Consider the following 26816-nt stretch of genomic DNA (forward strand, 5'->3'; position numbering starts at 1 on the left):
CTCAAATCCTTCTACACCACTTAGGAAATCTTTGCAGTGGCCAAAATGACTGCTCACATTTTATCTTATGCCCATCATGTTGCCCAAGTGCCACCACCTCTGCATATGTCTTTTCCCTTGGCTGGGAACCTCCTCTCTATCTTTGAGCGCAATCTATTCTCAAGTCCTGCATTAAAATGCCACCTGCGCCACAACCATTCCTTTTACTGCACTTGTATATCATCTTTTTTCCTCCACTAAAGAGTAGTTATCCATAGTTTTTAATGTCATGTGTAACTTTCTATCTTGTACTATTTTTATTTATGCACAGTTTCTAGTTTGCCAGCTAGAATCAAAGCTCTGACAGTTAAATTCAAGTCAACCTGCCCCAGTTTCAGAGTACCTTTTATATGCTGAAAACCTTTTATACGAGGTGCAGAGGAATAAAAATTGTGGTTCTATCATCAGAATTATTTAGCATTGTTCTTAATGTTCTAGCCAATACAACAAGGCAAGAGACTGATGTAAGAGGAATAACCAATGGAAAGGAGATTAAAATGATCATTATTTGCAGATAATGGCCATATAGCTACAAAGCCAAGAGAATTAACTAGGAGACTTCAATAATATGGTTCCATAAGGTGATTAGAAACAAAATTTAAATGCTTTAAAATCTTTTTAGTACTACTAAAAATTTAAAAACTCATGCAATAACAGTAAAATATGCTACTATGGAAAAATCCCAACATTTGAACAAACAGTGCTCGCACAAACAAAGCACCAGGTCATCTCTTTAGACAGGAAGACTAAATAGTAAGTATTTCAATTCTTTCCAGATTTACTAGTGAGTTTCATGCATTACCAATCAAAATCTCAAGGGAATCTTTCAACCCAAAAATTCACCTGGAGTAACTGGTGTATAAAAATAGCCTTATTTTCAACATCAAAATGATAAATAGACACAAAGAGACAGGAACAAAGGTGATATACCTAATCTCAGTTATCCAAAACATGCAAACTGAAATTATATGGCACCATTTTTCAGGTATCAAATTGCCTAAAAGTATCTAAATGATGTCCTGCAACAATAGAAAAGATGCATGCAACAAGATAATAGAATAGAACCCTATACAGGGACATATATCTGTGAAAGCTTTCTATAATGCCACTTTGTACTATTTATTATTAAGGACCTTAAAATGTTTTCCATTCTGCTTTTATTTTTTTTTTCAATTCTGCTTTTAATATCTAATCTAAAAACCATTCAGTAACTCAAAAATATATGCTTTTATAAAATAATCGGGATATTTGTCAGATCTATACCAAAATACACAGGACAACAGATATATAAAAGATTTGGGAAGTTCTACACAGAAACAGAGTTAAATTACTTTATAATTAATAATTATCAATTATCAATAATTTATCATTAATAATCAGAAATTGTCAGGGCACTGGGTGGCTCAGTTGGTTGAGCATCCAACTTTAACTCAGGTCATGATCTTATTGGTTCATGAGCTCAAGCCCCACATTGGGATCACTGCTGTCAGCACAGAGCCCACTTCAGATCCTCTGTCCCTCTCTGTGTCCCTTTCCTGGCTTGTGCTCTCTCTCTCAAAAAAAAAAAAAAACAAACATTAAAAGAAATAATTAGAAATTGTCAAGCCGGTGTGCCTGGGTGGCTCAGTCAGTTGAGCATCCAAATCTTGATTTTGGCTTGGGTCATGATCCCAGGGTCATGGGATCAAGCACTGCTTTGGGCTCCATGCTGTGTGTGGAGCCTGATTAAGATTCTCATCCATTCATTCATTCATTCATTCACACACTCTCTCTCTCCCCCCTCCTCTGCCCCCTCCCCAACTTGTGCTCTAAAAATTTTTTTTAAATAAAAAAATATAAACAAGAAATTGTCAAGCCACATTAAAGAGTCAAAATTACAAATGAGACTGAATTAGGAGTACTGATAGATGTACTGAGGAAAACGAGAAAGAGGGTAAGTTAGTGACAGAACCCCAAGGAGACAGAATGGGAAATGCTGGCAGTACCATAAGAGCACTGTTCATGGCCAAATACTTGCCTTGTCCAGTTTTGCTAACAGTTCTGCCATCAGAGCCAGATGTCATTAAACATGGCTCCTAAAAAGCCCTCAGTTCTGATAGATGTCTACATTATTCAGTTGGCAATCTCATGGGAAAGAAGATGAGAAAACAACAAAGAGGTCAAATCTCTGAATTTAATTGGGACTATCAAAGAAGAAATGGTGGATAGGTTATTCTAGATACCATAATATCAATGATGGTCATTTATATTAGACTTCAGGGTATCAACATAATTGGAGGAGGAGAAGGAGAGGAAAAACCAGCCCATGACCTTAATGGAGGATGAAACTTTAAGAAGGGAAAAGAAGAGTAAGGGCTAAAACGAATTTATACTCGTAAAAATGTTATGAAGAACAGATAGATAAACAACAGGGTAGGCTCAAAAGAATGATTTCAATCTGTAAAGAGTTAAAAGAAGGTAAATTTGGAGTGAGGAGGGAGTGCACCAAGCTTCTTTAAGTTAATGCAAGTCTCCAGATCCAGACAGATTACATACCAAGATAGCAGAAAAACTCAGACATCATCACAAAACTCCTCTAAGCACTGTGATACAACCATGAAGAATGGGAAAGTTACCGGGAGACTGAGAATAGGCAAATATCAACCCAGATTAAAAAAAAAAAAAAATGATAATCATGAGCCATCATGGAGTCACTAAGAAGTCTTTCAAAAATAATTCTCAGTTCCTTCTGGACTGGCTCACCAGGTTGGTACATTTTGGGAATAGCATTGTGTGAGATCATTTCAGCAAAATATTTAACAAGTCTCTTGCCGTATCCTTGGGCAAGAAAGAAAAAGTAAATCAGATGACAGTAGTTAGGCAGCATTAGAAGTGATTTAACAGCCATATCCAAAAATTCATGGAGCTGTGCCACGGAAGGGGTTGGGTCTTCTATGATTTACAACCAACCTTGGTTCCCCTAGCACTTTACACATAACTCTATTACAGCAATTAACACAGGGCATTATAGTTCTATAATTACATGTCTATTATTCCCCACAGCTTGTGAGCTCCCTAAAGGAATGATTACATGCTAGTCATCTTGTTATCCCTAGGAGAGAGCATGAGACTGGCTCAAAGTAGACAATTTGATACATGTTTATACGTTTTAATTGAATAAAAACTTTAAGGGTATCATTTCAAGATTTACAGATGGCACAAGGCTGTAAGAAATTGCTAATATGTTGGAGGACAGAATAAAAAAAGTCAAAAAGTTCTTGACAAGCTGGAACAATGAGCCAGTGCTTACATAATGAAATTTAATAGAGATATAAGTAATGTCTGGAGTTTGGAACTTAAAAAAATCAACTGTGCAAGAAAAGAGGGGCCCTGACTTAAAACAGCTGGGTATTCTGACAGCATATCCAACATGAACCAATGAGGTGCTATGGCTTGGACTGTTGACTATAAGAGAAATCTAAGTGTCTGAAAGAAAAGACGTGGCCAGACCACATCTAGAACAGCATGCTTTCAGATACAGGTTTTATAAGGGATTACCACAAAGGTGACCACCAGGATGGTGATGAACCTGGATACTATTATATAACATGGAAAATAGTTGAAGAAATGAAAGGTATTTAGCTTGGAAGAGGATCTTCCAGAATATATGATAACAAGTTTCATGTTTCTGAATGACTGTGTAGGGAAGATCTGTTATTTGTTGAGCGTGCTCCACAAAGCGGAAGAGGATCGTTTCAGCAAAGAGGCAGAAAGGTAGATTTTGGCAAATTATCACGAATTGCAATAATTACAACCCTTCAAATATGGCACGTAAACATATACTTTCTGAAACGTTGACTTCCTCACTATGGAAGTATTTGAGACTGTGAAGCCACACCTCAGAGATCTGAAAAGAGCCAATTCCTACCTGATATAATCAGACTAAGTAGCATCTGATTTAACATGTATAGTTTCAGGTTATCTTATATGATGCAAGAGTTGAAGGACAGAATGCCATAACAGGTTTCACATGACTTGTGAGACTCACTTCTGAAGGAAAAAGCATACCCAACTTTCCTGACATTGCTTTGGAGAAGGATGGCTTGGGCCACTGCAGGAAATACACCCATTAACCCAGAGTGACGGTGGAGAAGCTATAAGTCACCGCCATGTCTTGTGTGTCCGGAACTCTCCACATGCCAGCAGGTATGGGAGACCAGGAGCTTCATTCTGTTATGTAGGTACACTATCGAAGTATATAAAAATGCACAGGCAGTCAAGAACAAATTTTTAAACTCTATAACCATGTTCTCCACCTTTTACATAGACTCTCAGACTGATTTAAAACAATTTTTGCAGCAAAAAAAAAAAAAAGCTTTGGCTAATTAACGGACTATGTACTTAATAGGCCATTATTCAAGCCACCTTTCAAATACCTTCAATGGCCAGTTATATTACCAGATACACATCTATTTGTTTCAGAATAATTCAAATTATAAGAATTCAAAAGTGAATCAAAACGTGACTTACGTCCAGTGAAATATAAGCAATTTTTCAACACATCTTGACTCCGTGTAAAATATCTGTTTTTGCGACAAACAAGTCTGTGGCATTAATCTTATGCTTCCAGCTGCAACAACTCACATTCAAATTAAAACCATGAAATAGCATCACAGTGTCAAGATTCACACAAACTGATCTTTTAACAGATTGTGAGGGGGGAAAAAAAATGAACCATACATTAAAAGAAGAATCTGGAGACGATGTTACACAATAAAAACATCTGAAAGAGCTTAAGCACACAAGCAGACAGAATTCTGGTTTTTGAACTGCATAGGCACAAATGTTACACAAAACTCACTGGCTGCTCTTAAACAATGAATATATCATAAAAAATATTTCTTTTTATAGCCACAGGGCTGAGGGTTTTGCTGTTTATATCTATCCCAGCATACAAATCCATAGTACTGCCAGGACTGTCCCCTCTGACTTTACTGGGAAGCCAGACAGGAGACTTTCCTGCCTGGGTTCTTTTCCATTTATTCAGTTTTGTGTCCAAAACTGGCCCCCGAATCATCCCTTCTTCAGTCGCTATACTCCTGCCTGCCAGTTACAAAGCTCCAAACGTTTCCCTTCCAGCTACAGATATTAAAATGTTTTGTTTTAAAACTCGGTGTAGAACTGCAAGAGCTAACTTTTTGTTTGTTTCAGCTCCCCCAGGTCGGTAAGCTTGCTGCATTGTACAAACAGCGCAACAGCATCCACTGCACATTAAAAACAAGGACGGTGCCAGGAACCAGCAAAGTGATATATTCTAGGTTAGCCATGTCAGGCATTTTCCGGTCCCAAAGACAGTTTCATATGGTCAGCACATGGGCCAAATGATGCACACGTGGCTGTCCTGTACGTGCCCCTCGTGTCCTCCTCTGGTGACCTGCCCCCAGTGAACTCCCTGCACACGTTTCCCAGAAAGGGACGGTATGCAAGAAGGACATGTTCCTCGGAGACTCCTTCTTTTCTGCCTCAGGGCTCACACTGTATTGCTATGGGGCTTTACACTTTGGGATATAATCTGGTCAGCCTCAAATTTTTCTCAGTTCTCAGCCAACTTCCCTTTAAAATGGTACCAGGCCCTAGCCTATCTAAGAGCCATATGAAAAATAACAGACAAAACTTTGAAAACCAATAGTCCAAATAAAAATTTTCATAGCCATACTGCCGATCAAGGTTAACAATTCAGCTTCTCCCACTGAAAAACCAAGATGAGACCCGGGTAGTTATTAAGACAGGAGGTATAAAAATATGTGAGTAAAGAGCAAGGGCTTTATTTCCAAAGTTTCTATGCTCTTACTAGATTTCCTTATCTTGCACTCATTCTTTCTTTCTCCTTTTCTTCTTTCACAGAGACGTTTTGTCCCAGATGATGATTGAAGGAGTATGCAAGACTTGAATATCGTAACAGCTGATGGAGAATTTTCCCAAAGCAACTTAACCTGAAGGTACATTTGTATTTGCTAATTGCACATGGTAGGTGGCAGTAATTTTGAAACTCCGTAAGATGGACCAGAAAGAAAATTTCAGAATTTATGCCTTAGAAATGGTCTTGATAATACTTAATCAAATAACTTAACATGTATTGGGACTTCAATACTTTAAAGAAAATTTGGAGCAAAACCTTTTATGACACCAATAATTTTTGAATACTACATATTATTTAATAAAAGCTACTAACGTGTTTCTCTACATAGGGTTTTCTTAAAGCACAGTACAATTCTATGTGTCTGAAAACAGAAGAATCTCGGTAATACTGTAAATAACAGAGGACTAGCATTCTACCGATTTTGGGAAAATCTCAGTGTCTGAGGATGATAATGGTGGTGAGGTGTCCTGTCAGTGTCAAAATCACATTAACCTAAAATCCCAGCACCATATTAAACGAGAATTCTTTTAATCAAAGCGAAGTCAACTATTTTGACCCTTTAAATCTGGGCAGCACTCAATGCTTTTTGTGCAAGGCAATGCCTAAGGGTTTTCCTTTTACCTGAGGAGAGAAAAACTATAACATAGGATTCTGTTTTCACATGGTCTCGTTTTGTTAAATTCCGTCTTAAAATAGTAGGGAAGGAGGTTGATCATGAGTCTCAGACCAAAGACTTGGTAGATAAAACCTTGCAAGACTTGTAAAGTTCACATCCTCATTCCCTAGTGCAAATAAAGTAAATAAATAAATACCTTTACACTCAAAGTATTATCATTTTGGAGAAAGGAAGAATGAGATAGAACAGAAAACTCCAAAACCGTGGTATTATAGCCTCTTTCAAATTACAATGGAAGAAAAAAAATCAAGGAAAATTAACATACATTGTTCCTTGATTTTTTTTTTTTTCCTTTTCCTTTTCTTTTCTTTCTCCACTGATTAGAAGAGAAACACAATTTGGAAACCTGAAGGAAGGGAAGACATGGGATGGAAAGGTTCATCCAAGAAAAAAGCAGTATGTTGTCGTCTTAGGTCCAGGCAGTAACAGTACAAAGGAACACTTAGGGCCCTATGTAGGAGACAAGAAGATGTTTAATGCCTGCAACGAAAGGACTACTATAAAGAAGCTCCAAAACTCAGAACACCAAAACATCAAGCCCACCTAGGACACGGATAGGAGAAGGCACTTGACCTTAAATAGAGGAGAGACAGGGTTGTTTGAAAAAAACAAAAACACATGAGCCATGGCAAAGGCTAATAATAAATATTTAGAAAGAAAGGATCTTCCACCAAGGTATCTGGACTTCATCTGTATTTGTTCTTCTCATTTTTTTTTTTTTTTGGAGGGGGGGGCCTGAATTGTTACTCCTTCACTGTAGGTAGAGGCATGGGACTGAATTTGGGGCCTTTCCTCTCAGCTCTCTTGCATATATGGACTCTTTCAAGGATTTGAAGAAATAAAGTAACCTCCAAGAAATTTTAAAAAGCAACCACTAATAAAGACATTCTTGGGTTTGGTGTTGCTCTTTTTTTCACGGTACAATTCCTTATACACCTCTGTCAAAAATCCCCCAGCATAATTGATTTTTCTTTGAGTCCTCACCGAAATCTGTAGCAAAGGTTTAAAATTCATGACAGTAACACACATAACAAACTCAGAGAAAACAAACTGGATGGAACCTTAAGAAAATGGTTTTATGTTTGCCAGTTTTGGAGAATGGAGAGCGGTCCACATTTTCATTCTAAAATTTCAGCCACTGCTGCCTGCCCTCATTCTCACCCAGAATTAAGAAGACTACAGAATTAAATGCTTTCAGCTTGAATCTCAGGAATTTTTACGCACACACGTAGAATCTAGAATAACTAGAAAACTTTAAGTCTGTTCAGGGATACATCTAAAACCTTTGGCTATTTTCCAGATTCTAACTTCAAGGCATGATCATTTTGGATCTTTCCACACTACCATTTAAACAGGTTTTCATCTGCTCAAGGAGACCTAATGCTCTACAACTAGATAAATATTTGTAAAAAAAAAAAAAAAAAAAAATTAGACAACCATATATAAAAGAGTAACAGCATCAAAGACAGCCCACATTGAAAAAATACCAACATGCTTATGTATTAATCTATTATGTACTATAAATCCCCACACTCGACAACCAAGCCTCTGCATTTTCAATTTAGCAGCTTATATTAATCCGTCCCTACTTACTGAGATTTAATCTAATGAGTAAGAGGGAAAATTCATTGACAGCTAAATCTATTTAAAGGACTTTGGAAGAAAAAAACTAGAAAGGGGAAAGAGGTTTTCTACTTATACACCCCAAATTTAAAATGCACCATCACCTTAAAGAACACAGCAGACCCCAAAAGAACTTGTTGGGATCACTAATGGCAAAGGACAGAGAGCAAATAGGTTATGTTCTACCCTCTTAGCGTGTTATGTATAGAATGTAACCAACAAACATACCCATTACCACTCTCAACCAGCCATCTTGCAGACACTCACAAAAATGAAGGAAAAATGCAAATAAAAATATCTTACTTTTTATGCCAAAGTAAGGTCTGCTTGGAAAACTTTAACCTGAGATACAATCTGGATAGCACAGGATCAGCTCAAGCAGATAATTTAAAGCTGTAGATTCCTGAATGAAAGAAGATATTTTACCCACACGTACAAATCGTGTTCTTAAAACACAAATTATTCCAATGTGGTCTGGAATCAGATGCTTTTTAATACATTGGTTCATTTGAGTGTTACTGCTTTTTTTTCTCCCCTTGAACCTCCAACTTTGTGTGAGACCTGCATCCTGCCCATTGTGTAATCACCAACAGGAAAATTTTTCATAAATATAACTGCTAAGGTTGGAAAAAGAATACTGTAGCACTAAGGTTTTGAGTATCCCTGTGGAATGAACCACAACTGGTTTACTCCGAGAAATCTCTCACTCTTTGTATAATGAATCTGTCATATGAATTTCTTTGATTAATTGATGCCGCTGTGCAGACAGATCAATCTGTCTTATTTTATTAGCACTGAGATTTTTAAAATCTACACATTAAATTGACAGATTTGATAACATCTTAATCTTAGTTTTAACTGCTTACATATTTAACCTTAACAATTCTGCTACATATGATCGTCCAGAAATTGATATTTTTGTGAAGTCTTTCCCCAGTCACAGTTCTCTTTTTTTAAACCATGGATATTAACTTAGCCTGTTTAAAATAACTCTTCACTGGAAAGCAACCCAAGAAAAGGGCCATAAATTCTCCACAATACATACTTTCAATGCTTTTAACCAGAGATGATAGAAAAGAATCTCAATTTCTGTATGTGTAGAATATTATCAACAGTTTTATGGTGGTATAATTGACATATAATAAACTACACGTTTTAAAATATACAATGTGGTTTTGATACATGTGCATCTGTGAAACCATCACCCTAATCAAGATAATAATTGTATCCATCACCTCCAAAGTTTTCTCATGACCCTTTATTTATTTTTTTTTTAAGTTTATTTTGAGAGAGAGAGAACGCACACCCGTGCAAGTGCGGGTGGGAGGGGCAGAGACAGAAGGAGAGAGAAAGAGAATCCCAAGCGGGCTCCACTCTCCATTCCAAGCCTGATGGGGGATTGATCTCATAACCGTGAGCTCATGACCTGAGCCAAAACCAAGAGTCAGACGCTTAACCGACTGAACCACCCAGGCACCCCTCTCACAACCCTTATATCCCTCCACACCCCCCTCGCCCTCCACAGCCCCCTGTCCCTCTCCCTTAGGGAATCCCTGAAGTACTGTTACTTTGCTAAAGTATCAGTTTGCATTTTCTAGTACTTTCTATAAATGGAATAAAAAATTATCCCAGTATGGGAATACCACCTTACACATTGTTTTGTCTAGCTTCTTTCGCTCAGCAGAATTGGAGATTCATCCATGTTATGGCACGTACCCACAGGTCATTCTTTTTTTCCTGCCAGATACTATTTCCTTATATAGATACGCCACATCTGTTTATCCATTCACCAACTGATGACATGTGGGTTGTGACAGTTTTTAATATAAAGTTGCTATGAGCACTTACACACGGGATTTTGTGTAAACATAGTTTTCATTTCTCCTAGAGTGGAATGGCTTGATTCTAAGACTGGCAGTCTCTTAACATAAATGCAAACCAAACTGTTTTTCAAAGTGGTTGTACCATTGTACATTTCTACCAGCATTAGATGAAAATTCTAGTTCTTCTCCACTCTTTCCAGAACACTTGATATATTCAGGCCTTTAAATTTTAGTCGTTTTAATATGTGTGTGGTGGTTTTAATTTCCCTAATGGCTAATAAAGTGAATGGCTAATAAAGTGGGGACCCTTTTACATGACCTCATTTACCTTCTTTGTATCTTCTTGGATAAAGGAGATGTTCACAGTTTTTGCCCATTTTTGAAATGTTTCTTTTCTTGTTGCTGTTTTTTTTTTTATCAGATCTCCAAATAAGGTTTAGCTAGTCAATAGATGGCCTTTTTATTCTCTAGCAATGTCTTTCAAAAAGCAGAAGTACTATGAAATCCAACTTACCAATTTTCTTTCTATGCAGATTTTTGGTGTCTTATCTAAGAAATCTTTGTCTAACCTAAGGTCACAAAAATTGTCTCAAGTTTTCTTCTAGAAGTTTAATAGTTTCAGGTTTTATATTTAGGTCTAGGATCCATTTTGATTTTTATAGATGGTATAAGGTTAGGGCACCTTTTTCCTTTTAAGAATTTACTTATTTACATTCAAATTAGGTTAACCTATCGTTTTGGTTTCAGGAGAACTCAGTGATTCACCAGTTACATATAACACCCGGTGCACATGCCAGGAAGTGCCCTCCTTAATGCCCATCACCCATTTAACCCCTCCCCCACTCTCCTCCTCTCTAGCAAACCTCAGTTTATTCTCTGTATTTAAGAGTCTCTTATGGTTGCCTCCCTGGTTTTATTTTTCCTTCCCTTCTCCTACATTCATCTGCTGTGTTTCTTAAATTCCACCTGAGTGAAATCTTAAGATATTGGTCTCTGACTTAATTTCACTGAGCATAATACACTCTAGTTCCATCCACATTGTTGCAAATGGTAAAATTTCATTCTTTCTGATTACTGAGTGGTAATCTGTTGTATATACACACACCAAATCTTCTTTATCCATTCATCAGGCGATGGACATTTGGGCTCTTTAGGTTAGGGCACTTTTAAATCCCGTTTCATGTGTTCTTATTTTTGTCTATTTGCTACTAATTTCTAATTTTACTGGATTTTAGTCAGAAAACATACATAGTTGTGTGTAAATTTTATGCATGTTTTAAAAGAACGTGTGTTTTTTTTTTTAGTGTTTATTTTAAAAGAATGCTTGAGCAGGGGGAGGGGCAAAGAAAGCGGAGAAAGAATCCCCAGCAGGCTCCACACTTACTGACACAGGACTCGATCCCAGAAACCATGAGATCACGACCTGAGCCTTAATCAAGAGTGGGACCCTTAACTAACGGAGCCACCCAGGCACCCCAAGAACATGTGTTTTCTACTTAAATGTGACATTCAGTAATTATCAATTAGATTAAGTTCAGATTGTGGATCTGTTGGCTTTTTCTTACATTTTTCTTAGTTTTCGTTTTATAAGATTCAGAATTATGTAAAGAATCAGGGGTACTCAGTTATCCTAGTAGATCAACATGAAAATCTCAACATAAATCAACTTAATGTTCTTTGCTGTGAATTGCATTTCACCTGATTAAAAAAAATTTTTTTTTAATATTTATTTTTGAGAGGAGCGGGGAGAGAGAGCAAGAGAGAGGGAGGAAGGGAAGGAGAGAAAGTGGGAGGGGGGGAGCAGAGAGAGACAGGGGCACAGAATCTGAAGCAGGCTCCAGGCTCTGAGTTGTCAGCACAGATCATGACTTGAGCCAAAGCTGGATGCTTAACTGACTGAGCCACCCAGGCGCACCTGGTTTCATTTGATGTTAATAATGCTCCCAGTACTTTCTTTTCAATGGTCTTTTTTAAGGCTATCTCTTCTATCCCTTTATTTTTACCTTGCTGCATTTGTCGTTGTTGCAGAAGTGTCTCATAACCACATATAGCTGAATATGTTACATTCATTGTTTTTTATGCCACCTATATAAAAGGGGAACTTAATTTATTCATTTTCGTAGTTATCAACGTATACATGTTTTCTGTTTATCATGACTGTTTTGTTCTTTTTCCATTTTTGCATGTTGCTGAATTTATCAAATATCCTTAGCTTTCTATCTTTATGGTGTATTTTCTTAAATTGTATTTCTTAAATTCTCATGAACAAAGTTCACACAAGAAAAAACAAAAATTCTACTTGATCCCAGTGAACTCACTCCATTCTAGAATTGTTTACGTTAGCTGAATAACTTTTCAGATTTTTAAAAAATTGTATTTATGTAGATATCATCCTACTTTTACTGTTTTCATGTTTACCCTTAATTTTTTTTTCTACTTGAGATATATATATATATATATTTTTTCATTTTATTTATTTTAAAATTACATCCAAATTAGTTACCATATAATGCAACAATGATTTCAGGAGTAGATTCGTTAGTGCCCCTTACCCATTTAGCCCATCCCCACTCCCGCAACCCCTCCACAGCCCTCAGTTTGTTCTCTATATTTAAGAGTCTGTTTTGTCTCCCTCCCTGTTTTTGTACTCTTTTTGCTTCCCGTCCCTTATGTTCATCTGTTTTGCCTCGTAAAGTCCTCATATGAGTGAAGCCATCTGATACTTGTCTCTCTCTGATGGACTAATTTCACTCAGCATAATACCCTCCAGTTCCATCCATGTAGTTGCAAATGGCAAGATTTCATTCTTTTTGATTGCCGAGTAAATACTCCATTGTATATGTATACCACATCTTCTTTATCCATTCATCCATCCAATGGACATTTGGGCTGTTTCCATACTTTGGCTATTGTTGATAGTGCTGCTATAAACATGGGGGTGTCTGTGTCCCTTCAAAAAAGCACACCTGTATCCCTTGGATAAATACCTAGTAGTGCAATTGCTGGGTCATAGGGTAGTTCTATTTTTAGTTTTTTGAGGAACTTCCATGCTGTTTTCCAGAGTGGCTGTACCAGCTTACATTCCCAACCCCTGTATCCCTTGGATAAATACCTAGTAGTGCAATTGCTGGGTCATAGGGTAGTTCTATTTTTAGTTTTTTGAGGAACTTCCATGCTGTTTTCCAGAGTGGCTGTACCAGCTTACATTCCCAACCCCTGTATCCCTTGGATAAATACCTAGTAGTGCAATTGCTGGGTCATAGGGTAGTTCTATTTTTAGTTTTTTGAGGAACTTCCATACTGTTTTCCAGAGTGGCTGTACCAGCTTACATTCCCAACCCTTAATTTTTAAAGAAATATATTTAAATTTCAAAATTTCTTTTAATGAGGCACCCAGGTGGCTCAGTCGGTTGAGCACCCAACTTCGGCTCAGGTCATGATCACACAGTTCATGGGTTTGAGCCCCGCCAGCGGGCTCTGTGCTGACAGCCTGGAGCCTGCTTCACATTCTGTTTCCCTCTCTCTGCCTCGCCCCTGCTTGTGCTCTTTCTCTCCCAAGAATAAACAAACATGAACATTTTTTTTCTTTTAATTATAATGTGTAATCTAAAGAAAATATGATTCTACCTGACATCTCCTATGTTAAAATCAGAATTCACTTCCTTGTGCGTTCCTGTGATTACAATTAATGATTTTTTCTTTATAATATGTCTAGATAGAAGTCTTTTCTTGGCCTCAGAAGACTCATTAAATTTGAGTAAGTCTTTTTTCACATTTGAGGTTTTTCTACTTTGATTATTTTATTCTCTGTAATTTGTCTTTACTCTCTTTTTAGAACTCTTAGAGGGATGTTAGAACTCTATAACTGTTCCTTCAGTCTTCTCAATTTTCTCTCATATTTCCAAAGTCATCCTTTTGCAGGGCATTCTGAGGAAATTCCCTAACTCAATCCTTAGTTTTTTTAAATTTACATCTGAGTTGTGTCAACTGACATTTTCATTTTAAATTTTAAAGTCAAATTCATTTCCCAAGTTCTGTGTTAGATTTTTTTTTTTAAGTAGGCTCCACACCCAATGTGGGGCTTGAACTCATGACCCTGAGATCGAGAATGAGTCGGATGCTCTACCGACTGAGCCACCCAGGCGTCCCTGTGTTAGATTCCTTTTCATAATACAAAACCTTATCTCTCTGAATGTCTTCTTCTGATCACTCTATTACCTCTAGGTCCCTCGATACTTTTTCTTCTTTTGATGGGGTAAGTTTTCTTTGATGGTGCCGATTTTCCTCATATTGTTGTGTGCCGTGATTATATGCTTATCTTTTAAGAATCTATGTTTGCCAGCTGTTTTGTTTACCATTGCCTACTTTCAGTGATTAATAGGGACAGACAAGTGGCTTCTCTCCTGTGTGTGTGGGCTTTGCAACCCACCTGGCAGTTAGTACATTATTAGGGCACTGTCTTGCCTCTCTGAGTCTAGCACCCACTTCCAAGATTTAGTTTGTGGGTAAACACAGCTGCTATCCACAACTTAACACAGGAGAGAAGAAAAATAAGGGCATAGGTCCAAATGTAAAGCCCCAATTAATAACTCCAATAAGCTCTCTGATTATTAATCCTGATGAATTCCCCTTCTATGTCATGTTTTCCTTGCCCATGCCTCAGTCTTTGGCATGCTTTCCTTTCTTCACTGTGGATTAAATCTTTGTTACAGATTTAACTTGTAATCATTTTCTGATTTTTTGAAATTTTATAAAATTATGGCAAAGGAGGGAGTATATTAAAAAAACCAACCTTCAATGTTCAATCATAAGTACTCCACATACCTGTAATTAAAGTTAACTTTATGCAATAAATTCTTTACATTGCTTCTCACAATGATGCCATAAAATATCAGTGAATTTCAAGATTAAAATGATCAAGCATCTTCAATAGAGCTTCTTGACAATGCTTTGGACCTTAAGGAATTAAAAAGCAACACATTTACAATGCCTCAAAACAAATCTAACCAGTTCAATTTTGTTCAGTTCTAAGGGATACGTCAGAGAACCAACTTAGTCTGCTAAGTAATGAATAGCTACAAACATTACCTCTTGAACTGTCAACTTGATAATTGTAGAAATCTAGTAAAGTTGTTTAATCTTTTCTAAGAAATTACATAAACATTATGGCCAATATTACTCTCCCATCAAAATATCTGAAGAGGGCTGCCTGGGTAACTCAGCTGGTTAAGTGTCTGACTCTTGATTTTAGCTCAGGTCATGATCTCCCAGTGGTGAGATAGGGCCCCGCGTCTGGCTCTGTGCTGGCAGCGTGGAGCCTGCTTGGGACTCTCTCTCTCTCCCTTGTGTTCTCTCTCTCTCAAAATAAGTAAGAGAAAACTTAAACTATCTGAAGAAACGGGCTCAGGGGCTCCTGTGTGTGCAGGTGCAGGGATGAGATCTCTAAGTGATTGCATATAATTAGTATTTATTAAGTATTCACTGAAATGAATTCAACAACAAAGCAACAGTTTGCTTCTTAAGGGTCTAGCCTTACTCTAGTATCTTGGGGCATGACCAGCAATTTTCTCTCCATCTTGGAACTGCAGATATGTTTTATATCACAATATAATAAACTATTAAGATTATGGTGTGTTTTTCAATTCTTCATAATGTTATAGTCTGGTATGCTAAAGACTGTAACAGGATTGAGTACAAGACACAATTCTGATCACGCAGAAAGGACAAGGGCATCACAGAGTAGAAGTCTAGGAAGAAAACAGATGAGATGTAAGTCAAGGAGTTGACAGTGGACTTGGTTTATGGTTGAAAGATTAGACCAAACCCACTGCCACTTCTATGACTTGTCTTTCCCTCTGTGACGTCTCCTTTGTCCTTTCTATAAGGTCTTAACTGCATCTTGCACTCAATCTTGTTATAGTATTTCCCACGCTAGACTTTAATGCTTCTTGAAGTAAACAGCACAGTGACTTTAAGTCACAGGAACTTGAAGTTAGTATGAGTTGTTATCTCATGAACATATATACCTGTCTCACATAACACACACAGATTTTTTGAAATGTCTACAATACCAAACAAAACAAAACAAAAAAACAACGACAAAAAAAAACAAAGAAAGAAAAAATAGAGGAAGTTAGGGTTAAATGAACTTAGAAAAAAATAAAGTACGATAATCATGCATAGTTGTTAAAGGTGGGCTCTATGGTCCCTAGGGGCCAAAGTGAAGTAGATAACTATGGGTTTCAGGATAAAAAATAAACTAGTTATATCCAAAGGAGAATGGTTATCAGCATCCTCAGCTGCTAGAAAAGAAAGCAGCCTTGGAAAAGTCAAGAGCCTTGCCCAGTGTCCCATGGCTTGTTTGGATAGAGAAAAATACTAGTCTCTTGACTTCCAGTGCTGTCGCTGCAATATCACCCTGAAACCAAATACACAATGAAAATTGGTTGCTATTATGGCAACCCCTGGGAGAAACAGAAATATCTTTTCTCTCGTGAGGGTTAAGAAGCTAAGAACCCAACACAAATGTTCTGTGAGGAAGTTTGGTAGAGTTGGAAGATATAAAATGACCTGACTGCCCCTGAATAGGAATCAATGGTGAGGCAGGCAACCTTAGCAGCATGTGAGATCCCTCTCAGGGGGGGTCAAAAGGCCAGGAAACTAGTTTCTTGAACACTGTATGTATGTTTATCTATCTGTGTATCTATCTAGTCTTAGAAGAGTAGATTGTTAAGTACTATCCTAAACTATGACCAGGAAGACAAATTAAAAAAAAAAAAAAAAAAATTTCCTAGGGCACTTCTCCAGAAGAAAACAAAAATTAAGGTCAGGTCTACATCAGCCAGTAACGGACTTCTGGGCCCCCAGATTCATTTATTTGGCTCTGCTGACTGTTTGGCTCAGTTTTCCCTTAGCAAGTGTAAAAAACGCTTGAACACCACCACCCTGGGATCCTGTTCAACCAATTCAGATAGCTGTGGCCTTTCAACTTGCATCCAAGTCACTTGGCTTTATACCAATATCATTTCCCCTAGTAGAGCCTAAGCCTCACTGAGAAAGTACACAGCTCAGAGAGCCAGGAGTTAACCGGTTGTCCCCATTCCAGAAAGGCCTGGTTCTTTTCCTAGATAAGGAAACAATACTATATCAAGAAGTTTCAATCATTCACTATTACATATGACACTGGAACCGCCACTATAAAAACAGAATTAGTGGAAATACCACTGTCTATGTTAAAGCATCCCTCCAGGGGCTTTAGGCAACTGAACTTTTCTTTTCCAGCCCAATCCCTTGGGAAATAAGTAGTGATGATTTATTAAAACTTACATTTTGCAGATAAGAAAACAACAACAAGAAGCTAAAATGCATAGAGGGACAGAGTGTCTTAAGGCTGAATCACATTTCTTCCTTGTAATTCTACAACAGATATGGAAGATGCAGACTTGAGTGCAGCTGACTATAATTTAGCTTATAGCACGATCACAAGGTATGCTGTGGACCTGGCCTTCCACGGGCCCCCACTTTGTGCTATCACGTTCCTTTGCCAGGGTAATGGTTTCTTGCCACCTCTTCCAGAGAAATCCTTGTTTGGAGAGGTCTAAAAGAGTTTTTGAATGGCAAGTTGTTCTCTTTTATAGCAGCAAGACATCTTTCAACCCCACTCGTTCCTTAAAGCAATGTGGCCATAAATAAGGTCTTCGGGTCTACCTATACTGTTCATATGGTCTTGATTCCTCCTCTACTGGATAGTAGAGGCAATGACATTAAATTCATAGATATTTAGCTATGATTTGTCTTAAAAAGGAGGTGGTAGTGAAGATACGGAGGTAATAATCATAATCCACAAAGGGCTGTGAGAACACATCGAATAAAAGAGAGCTGTTGTTCCTTCTGAAAGAAGGTTTAATCGGAGACTCTGAAGGAAGAAGTCTGTATTTTGGTGAAAGGCATCAAATGGCCTGGGCACAGAAAGCAGAAATTAAAAGAAGCAGGCAGCAGTGCCCCCTGGGTTGCCTGTCAAGAAATCCGTACCGTTTGTCTGGTGAAATTAAGAAATGCAAATAACCTGGACAGATTAACAGCACCAAGATAACTAGCAGGATACAAAGAAACAGCACCTTTCACTATGAGGAGGCGGTGTATTCCTCCAGGCAAACAAAGAAACAGGACAGAGTCAACATCTGTTTCATATAACAGCTTGGCTGCTGAAAGAAGCAACCTTTTAAAAAATGGCTTAGCTGACAATCCTCAAAAATCATTCAATCACTATTGCATGGGCTGAAGTAAATGGGTAAACGAACACAACTTGCACTGTTCCACACTCCCCTCACCACCTTCTGCAAAAGCAAAGTTGTCTCGTCTTTAAAGGGAGAAAAATAAAGTGCAAACAAAAATCTTCATGAACTTTCCTTCCGATTGACAAGTAGCAGCCAATACTGAAGCATGTAAGACAGCTCACTGCTTTTCAGCTTTCGCCTTTTCCAGTGTCAACTGGGAAGACAAGACTGCCAAACGGTTTACTGGGTGGGGAAGCAAGTCAGACAGAACTCATTAGAATATCAGAGGAAGAAAACAAGTCATTTGACAAGACCAATCTTGGTTCCAGAATTCAGTTAGGGAAAGCAAAAGGAATAGTAGGATGTCTGGATCCTTATCAATAAATGGTAACAAGCCAAACGTGTTAAGAAATGAATTTTTCCTCTCTGGGTCCTATCAATTTGCAAATGCAATTTCAAAATCAAGTGAAAAACATCTCTGAATGCACAAAAACCTGCAGATTTCAGGACTGGAAATTTCTAAAATGAAAACTCACCAGAGCTGTAATGTCACCGCAATGGGACCGGTGCTTCCAATTCAGCTAAATGCCGGATGCTTCATTTACCTTAGTAATGTGGTTTAAATACACAAGCCAAACAGAATGGAAGCAACTCAGAGGCACTGAGATAGAAGAGATTTTTCAGGTGGAAACTGAAAACAGAGAGAAAGGGGATAAGGTAGATGGGACAAAAACATCTAATATTAACACACGTGCACTGCCAAAAAAATACGCTAGGCAGTTAACCAAAAGATTCCAAGGAGGTCCCTTCCCTGTGACTTTTCAGTTTAAACAGGTGTGACAAAATGAAGAAAAAGATCATCTTGTCCACGAGGGAGAGAGGCATGACTGCAAGGAGAAAAAACAATCAATATGTAATTTGGGCGATTTCTCGAGACCTTGGGGAAAGGGCTTATGAATGGTGTTTTTTAGGGGGGTTGGGAGGGCAAAGGTATAATTATAATGTAAATCTTCCAAAAATGTCAGCTATGGCCAGGTGATCTCTAAGTACTTGACCTATGCTAATTTAGTCCTCACAACGATTATGTAATGCAGGAACTATTATTATGACATTTTACAGACACAGCAGTAGAGATACAGGAAAACAGACTTGCCTAGAATCATATAGAATGGCTGGGCTTCCTCTACTAGGAACAAGGGATATTTGTTCAAAGATGAAGCTTTCTGTCTGTTGAGGATCCTGTTAGGTATCTTGCACAACATCCAGAATAATATCTATCACAAGACAAGCAGGGTAATTAATTAAAACTAAAAAAGAAAGGATTTGGATTAGTTTCAATGAAAACCTCCCAAATGAAAGAATTTGCAAGAAGAACAAATCCACTAAGCAATACTACAGAATGTCCTTTGTAGAGATCAGAAGAGCTCTCCTGGATGGTATTTAAAATCCTTTCAAGTACTGAAGGGATTAACCTAGAAAGTTCCAGGTCCGTAAGTAGGAATATTGGGCTTTAATCAAGGAGACAAGTACACAAGAGTCTCCCCTTGTGTCCATCAGCTGGTCTATGCAAGGACTGTGCTTTGTCTTGATGCTATAACCACCAGTCTCTAGAACCCAGCCTGGTTCTATGTGTACTTAATAAATAGTTGTTGAATAAATGAACTAAAAAGAATAAAAGAATATGAAGAAGATGCGTTTCTGGAAGACTCTAGGTAGATTGGAAAGTTGAGGTGAAGACTGATTCAGAAGCCAATCCTGAAGAGATCTGAAGGGAAGCAGGACTACAGCACTGAAGTCAGAACCCTGAGTGAGCAAGAGTTTGACTGAAGAGAGTCAGAGACAGAAAATGAACGATAAAAGCAGCTTCGATGTCAAATTTGTTTTCACGAATGTCTCCATAAGCCCAAATCAGGAATTTCTTGAAGATGGGGATGTATTTTAAGTATCTCTTATTCTCAGCTCCTAGAATCAGGCTTGATATACAATTGTGCTAGAATGATTGCATGAATGGTAGGAAAAGACCACGTGAGAAAAATATATGTGAATGAGAATTTTAAGAATTTTTTTGAGGACATAGATTTTTTAAATTTAAATGTTAGTTAATATACAGTGCAATATTGGTTTCAGAAGGAGAATTCAGTTAGGTGAAAGATTTAGGAAACACCCTCAGAAAAGAGAAAATTGATGAGAACATAGGACTATATGTATAGTTCTAATATATGTTTTACATATAAATTATATATACGAATATACACAGACATCTATCAGTTGTGTGTATGTAAACAAAGTTTCTTCTTAAGATCTCCCAAGAGTGAGTTTCATTTAACTCCCCTGGTCATTGTTATTTCATTTCACACCATTTCTTCTCAATAGATAAGGAGCCCAAGTTCATGCCTCTTCTTATTTTGAAGAAATAAAAAATTTAACTGAAGGTTGAGAATGCGGGTGATGGAGCACCTTGGAACCTTCAGAAAGGGGTTAAAAAAAAAAAAAAAAAGGAGTTGGCAGGGAGGAGCTGGGCCATGCCAACCTCTTGAAATAACCCTACAGTGAGCACAACTATCTGAGCATTCCACACACCAGCGATGTTGTGGCACTCAGTATGGCTACCTTTCCATCTATCTTCTTGGATTTATTCCTTGATGTCAAGATTTTTCCCTGATTAACAACCTGATCCAACTTCTAAGAAACCCTCTATAAAGGTCTCGTATCTTCACAAATTGATCCTAAAACACTCCACTCTTTCCTCCTAAACTCAGAAATTTTCAAGCAAGCAACCTGATTTCAGTTGGTCACAAATCTCCGTAAATGCCACAATATATACCTTATACCGGGATGATCTTCTTACTACAGAAGAGATACTGTAAATCCTAGGAAAACTACACTCTTCTCAGGGGTTAGCCTGCTTCTCCTGCGTTCTTGGGTGAGACACAGCCTAGGGCCCAGTCTTCTTCCAGACAGAAAGGGCCCTCCAAAAATATTTGTTAAATAAAGGACTTACTGAACGTGCCAAATTCCCTCCATAGTTTGCCACTGAGCATTCAACGCAGGATACACAATTAGATTCTACTTGGAAAAAAATCACCTTCTTGAGACAGCCCCTCAACTGCAAATAGGACTATTAAAATTAAGGGGGTAGAATATCACGTGCCAAACACCACATTATCATGAGCCTGGAACTCACGTCCCAGTCTCGGAAGCTCTATCTTTTACCTAGGTCTCACGTCATCACACAAGAGGCATGAGCTAAAATGTTACCACCAAACTCTGTGGTACCCTCTCCATTGCCATGTCCATTACTGCAATTGTCGGTGAAGTTTTTTTCAGTAAAAGTAAACCATGCTTGGGAACAGACAGATTCCCATCTTACAAACCCCGGTCCTCGAATTCTTCTTTTATCGTATTGAATTTCAATGTTACAGTGGCACAGAATCAAGGCTACAAAAATTCCCTCAAGTGTTCACTTCAGTTGTCTCGACACATTCTCTATTTGTACCATCCAACTAACATCTATAAGAAACACCTTATCAATTAATCAGCAGTTTCTTACACCTGGAGGGGGTTTAATAAAAGTTCTGTGTCTAGCCTAGTAATAAAATCCTTACTAAGTATCAACCACATTTAAAACCAAAAGAATTCTCAAACCATACATTTTGATTCCATGAGACTTTTCCAATATGTTCTCTAATACTATGGTCACTGAGAAGCAGGGTTACTAGAAACCACAAAGTAATATCGGGGGTGGGAGGGAGGGGTGGGTTGGTGATGGGTATTGAGGAGGGCACCTGTCGGGATGAGCACTGGGTGTTGTATGGAAACCAATTTGACAATAAATTTCATGTTAAAAAAAACAAAAACAAAAAAAGAAACCACGAAGTAGTATCAAAATATTCAACCTAAAAGAGCAGTCTTTTAAAAATTTTTACGTAGAAAAATGTCTCCATTACAAGAACATTCGTGTTTTATAATTTTTGTAGTCAAAACAACAAAACCAAATGCCTTAAAGGAAAACCGGAATTTATTAACCGTGGTTGATTTAAATATTAATGCTATAAAAATCAAAGGTAGCTATAAAACAGACTGACAGCAGTAAACTTGCCCTAGATACAGCTCTCTAAAACACCTGAGAAGATCAACTAATACATTAGGAGATAAAAATAAGAAGGCACTAACACTATTAAAATGGCATAAAGTTTGTGTTTCAATTGCATCAAGTTAAAAGTAGGTCAGTTAGAATGAACTCAGAAAAAGTGACAGGGGTGGGGGGAAGGAAGGTCAATATCACAAAGTGATTAAAGAGATGGAAGAGAACTTTCTTCTAAGTCATTAAACTCACCAATATGATACTGAACTTCAGAGCACTCGCCATTTTCCTGTGCCATTAGAGAATTTAGTAGGTTCACTGAATTGACTGATTTCTTTGTTAACCTATTTACATGGGTTAAGACCCTGACTGACATAAAACACAACCAAAAAATCTCAGACAGAGAGTGTAATGAAAGACTGAGTGATGTATAGTTTGGGGTACAGCCTATCCAATAAATGTGCCTGACCAGCAAAGAACCCATTGGCAAAGATTTATTATCAGAACAAATACATTCTAAAAAGATCTAATACAATAAAACCTGCGGTATGAATACAAACTACCCTAAAATACAGTTCTTCGTCCTGCATAATGTATGGCTTATCTATTATATTAAAACTTCTTCATACTTTTCAATCAGGAAGAAATTTTTTGAACAAGTGAAACTGAAAAGTATGGAGCAAATGAAATAGAATGGTATGGTTCTCAAATTACAAAAAAAAGTTTATTACTTGGAACTATTTGACAACCTTTAAAACATATATAAAGAAAAAGAAATATCTCTATTACCAAGGGAAAAGGTACAAATAAATCACTTACTAGAATAATAATGTTTTAATTCTACATCATGTCAATACCAAATTAGTACAAGCTTAAGCCAGACACAGAAAGGATTTTAAATGTTATTACCTCCAAGTTCCTTTACATTCAAGATGGCATTCTGGAAGGGCACTGCTTTTATACTGAAACCTAGAATTAGAAAACAAAAACAAAAAAAGGAATTAGCAACTTAACTTTAAAAAATGCATAAAATGCTCAAATCCTTTTTTAGGCAGATTAAGAGCTAATTTTCAGAGCTCATATTTATGCCAGAAACACAATTTGAGATAAACTGATGACACATTATCCTGTTCAAATTTTCAAAATATAGCTGTGTATTATAGTGAAATAACTCTTTTCTTCACAATACTACCCTATTCTTTAATATGTTATGTCACTTGTAAATTTTGTCAATTATAATAAAGACATTTGGAAGTGCAGAGAAACTCCAAAGAAAATATTAGATCTACTAGGACCTTTGCATCTAATTCTTAGTTTTCTCTCATACAGAACTCAGCGACTCTACAGATGAAGGTACCTAAATTACAACCATCTTATATTAGAATTACACAGTATTTATGTCAGAGTTTTAAGACATGGTTAATATTATGTAAACATTTTTCTTACAAGTGCAATTGTAATTGTCTATGCATAGGAAACTATTTTATAATGCATGCAGTAAATGATTTCTATTAAAATATATTCAGAGGATAAATTTTTGATCATGTATTGAGCACTGAACTATTATCATTCAAGTCATGATGGATTCAACATATCTGGTTCACAGGTTTTAGTACAGAGGCTTATCAGGTGCAACATACACGCGAACATATATGTATGCACATATGCCAACAAATATACTTACGATTTCTAAAAGGATCCGTAAGAAACTAGTGAGGATTCTTGGGACAACCGGAGATCAGGAGGTCTTAAACCGAAGATTTTTTTCTTTCATTTGAATGTTTTGCTATTTACGAGTACTTTTTCAATTAAAAGCCCTACTAATAAGAGTTAATCTCTTCAGTAATTTCTAACCACCCAATTAATCTAAGGTTTGAAACATTAGTATGGGCAACTGTAAGATAAATCATCATTCCTTTTTAAGAAATTAGAGCAAAAGATTTAGAAATACTTTTCATTTGAAGTTATAAAGTTATGACAGGTGCCTGGAGAGGTAAAAAGATATACAGTATGGGGGCGCCTGGGTGGCTCAGTCGGTTAAGCGTCCGACTTCGGCTCAGGTCATGATCTCACGGTCCGTGAGTTCGAGCCCCGCGTCGGGCTCTGTGCTGACAGCTCAGAGCCTGGAGCCTGTTTCAGATTCTGTGTCTCCCTCTCTCTCTGCCCTCCCCCGTTCATGCTCTGTCTCTCCCTGTCTCAAAAGTAAATAAACGTTAAAAAAAAAAAAAAAAGATATACAGTATGATGTAGATAAGAACAATTCTTTTACATGGGTTTGTTTTACTCTATAAAAATGAAAGTCAGTATGTACCTTTTTATATTCACCCTATTAACACCACTGTTTTGTTATATGTTGTCCTAGCACTTCCAAATTCTATATACTGTCTTCCACCTTAAGCAGTGAATATCAGGTAATGGCTAAGAAGTAACTTTGGAGTCTGATGGAACTAGGTTTAAGTAAGCAGACTGTGGGCAACCTACTGCTTTCAACATCCCTAAAATGGGAATAATAGCATCTACGTCATGTAGTTGTTACAAAATAATACAATGTATTATGTTTATCACAGTACCTGATACAAATAGGCATACAACATATAATTTCTAGTGCTCTGTATCAATCGATTCTGTATTGACGGTTTAGTCACTAGCTGTGCATACCTTCTGAATACATTATAGACTTTAAGAGAAATCCTGGGGGCTTATTTATTAATCTAAATAGTTACTTGGAGCTACAGATATCACCACTGAATGACAAGAACCCTTGTGAGAGTGACAGAAGTAAACACTAGTTGAAGTTTGTTATATAGGATGTAAATGTTCATTGGGCCCTCTAACAATCTTCTGAAACATACCCCTCCTGTATGGGTTTTATGCAGACACAGTCACCACAGCTTATGGTTAATAGTGCATGTAGTCACAGAATCTCAGTAAAATAGCAGAAGGAATGAGGAGGCTGCAGCACTGGAATGTACCTGGGCCTGCAGAAAAGCCTCTCCAGGTGTCTGGCCTCTGGGAAATTAAGGAAAGTCAGTGCCAATCACAATATTCCTGCTGGCACTGAAAATGTGCCTGCAGGAGACTTGGATGTTTGAATGTATCTACCTACCCCTCACGGGGGTGTCATATGGATTAAAAGGCAATGATTGTGAAATCCTGAAAATGAAAAGCTCTCTGCAAACGCTCAACAGTCTATTAGTGGTTATATTCAGGACAACTCAAGTGAAGATTTTCCAGAGAAATGAGATAGGCCCCAACTTTGAAAAAGACACAGTTATGGAACACACCAGCCATGTTTAATCTGCTTTGATTCTTTAAAGCTGACAACAAGCAGGTACCCAAGGAAAGGAATATCCTTCCAGAAATTGCTGCACTCATATACAAAACACTCATATTCAAAAGTTTTGAAATTTAGAATCCAACAGGCAGATTATATCATTGTTACCATCTTTAATCCTCACACAGACATAATAAATCGGCTGCAAAAATGTCCTCAAATGTTCACGCTAAGCAAAGTAACCTAGCAATGTTATTTATAGGCATATAAATGTTTCTGCAGAATACTCATAAATGTTTTCTCTCCAAATAGAACATATGTGGCTAGATTTATCCTGCAAAGGTATATGCGCTCTTCCATTTTGCTGCCTTCATATTTTTACAGTATGACTGTAGTAATGAATGTTCAGAGGACAAAGCCTATGTAATCAGTCCAGAAAATAAGAAAAATGTACTATGCATTGAAAAGAATTTTTAAAAATTTTAGTCATTCTACACATTTGCAAGGATTCAAAAGAATTTAAATTTAAAGCCACGCTTTCAGTTCAACTAGAAGAGCAATCAAGAAGGGTGACTATTTGGGGCACCTGGGTGGCTCAGTTGGTTGAGTGTCCGACTTCGGCTCAGGTCATGATCTCACAGCTGGTGAGTTCAAGCCCCGCATCGGGCTCTGTGCTGACAGCTAGAAGCCTGGAACCTACTTCGGATTCTGTGTCTCCCTCTCTCTCTGCCCCTAACCCACTAGCATCCTGTCTCTGTCTCTCTCAAAAATAAGTAAAACATTGGAAAAAAAAAAAAAAAAAGAAGGGTGATTATTTGATCAACTCTATTTTATTCCTTTACACTGGGTTAGATGAGGTTGGGGTTGGGGGTGGGGGAATGTTAACATTCAGTAGGGATATAAAGGTCAAACCATCAGAATAGTGTTTTTAAAGGTTGTTTTGAGGAATAAAAATGGCCAGATAGCATGGGCCCCAAAGACAGAATGTATGGGTTCCAATTCTGGCTCTACTATTATTAACTGAACAAGTTACTTAATGCCTCCGTGCCTCAATTTCTTAGTCTGTAAATGAGAACAGATAGCACCCAGGGCTATAAAGTGTTTAGTAAATAAAAGTTGAGA

The 26816-nt window shown here is 37.5% G+C and overlaps 1 protein-coding gene across 7 annotated transcripts in view; it reads right to left on the minus strand.

Annotated features, from left to right (window-relative positions):
• The window catches only part of ARL15 (ARF like GTPase 15), a 412891-nt gene that overhangs the window by 227578 nt on the left and 158497 nt on the right, over positions 1–26816 (minus strand). For all 7 annotated transcript variants that reach the window (XM_086678726.1, XM_086678733.1, XM_086678716.1 and 4 more), the window contains one exon: positions 23330–23389. In XM_086678726.1, coding sequence (XP_086534852.1) covers positions 23330–23389 — 60 coding nt within the window. The remainder of the gene's footprint in view (positions 1–23329; positions 23390–26816) is intronic.

Source organism: Puma concolor, chromosome A1 (genome assembly GCF_028749965.1).
Source record: "Puma concolor isolate L17-30 chromosome A1, mPumCon1.1.hap2, whole genome shotgun sequence".
Lineage (NCBI taxonomy): Eukaryota > Metazoa > Chordata > Mammalia > Carnivora > Felidae > Puma > Puma concolor.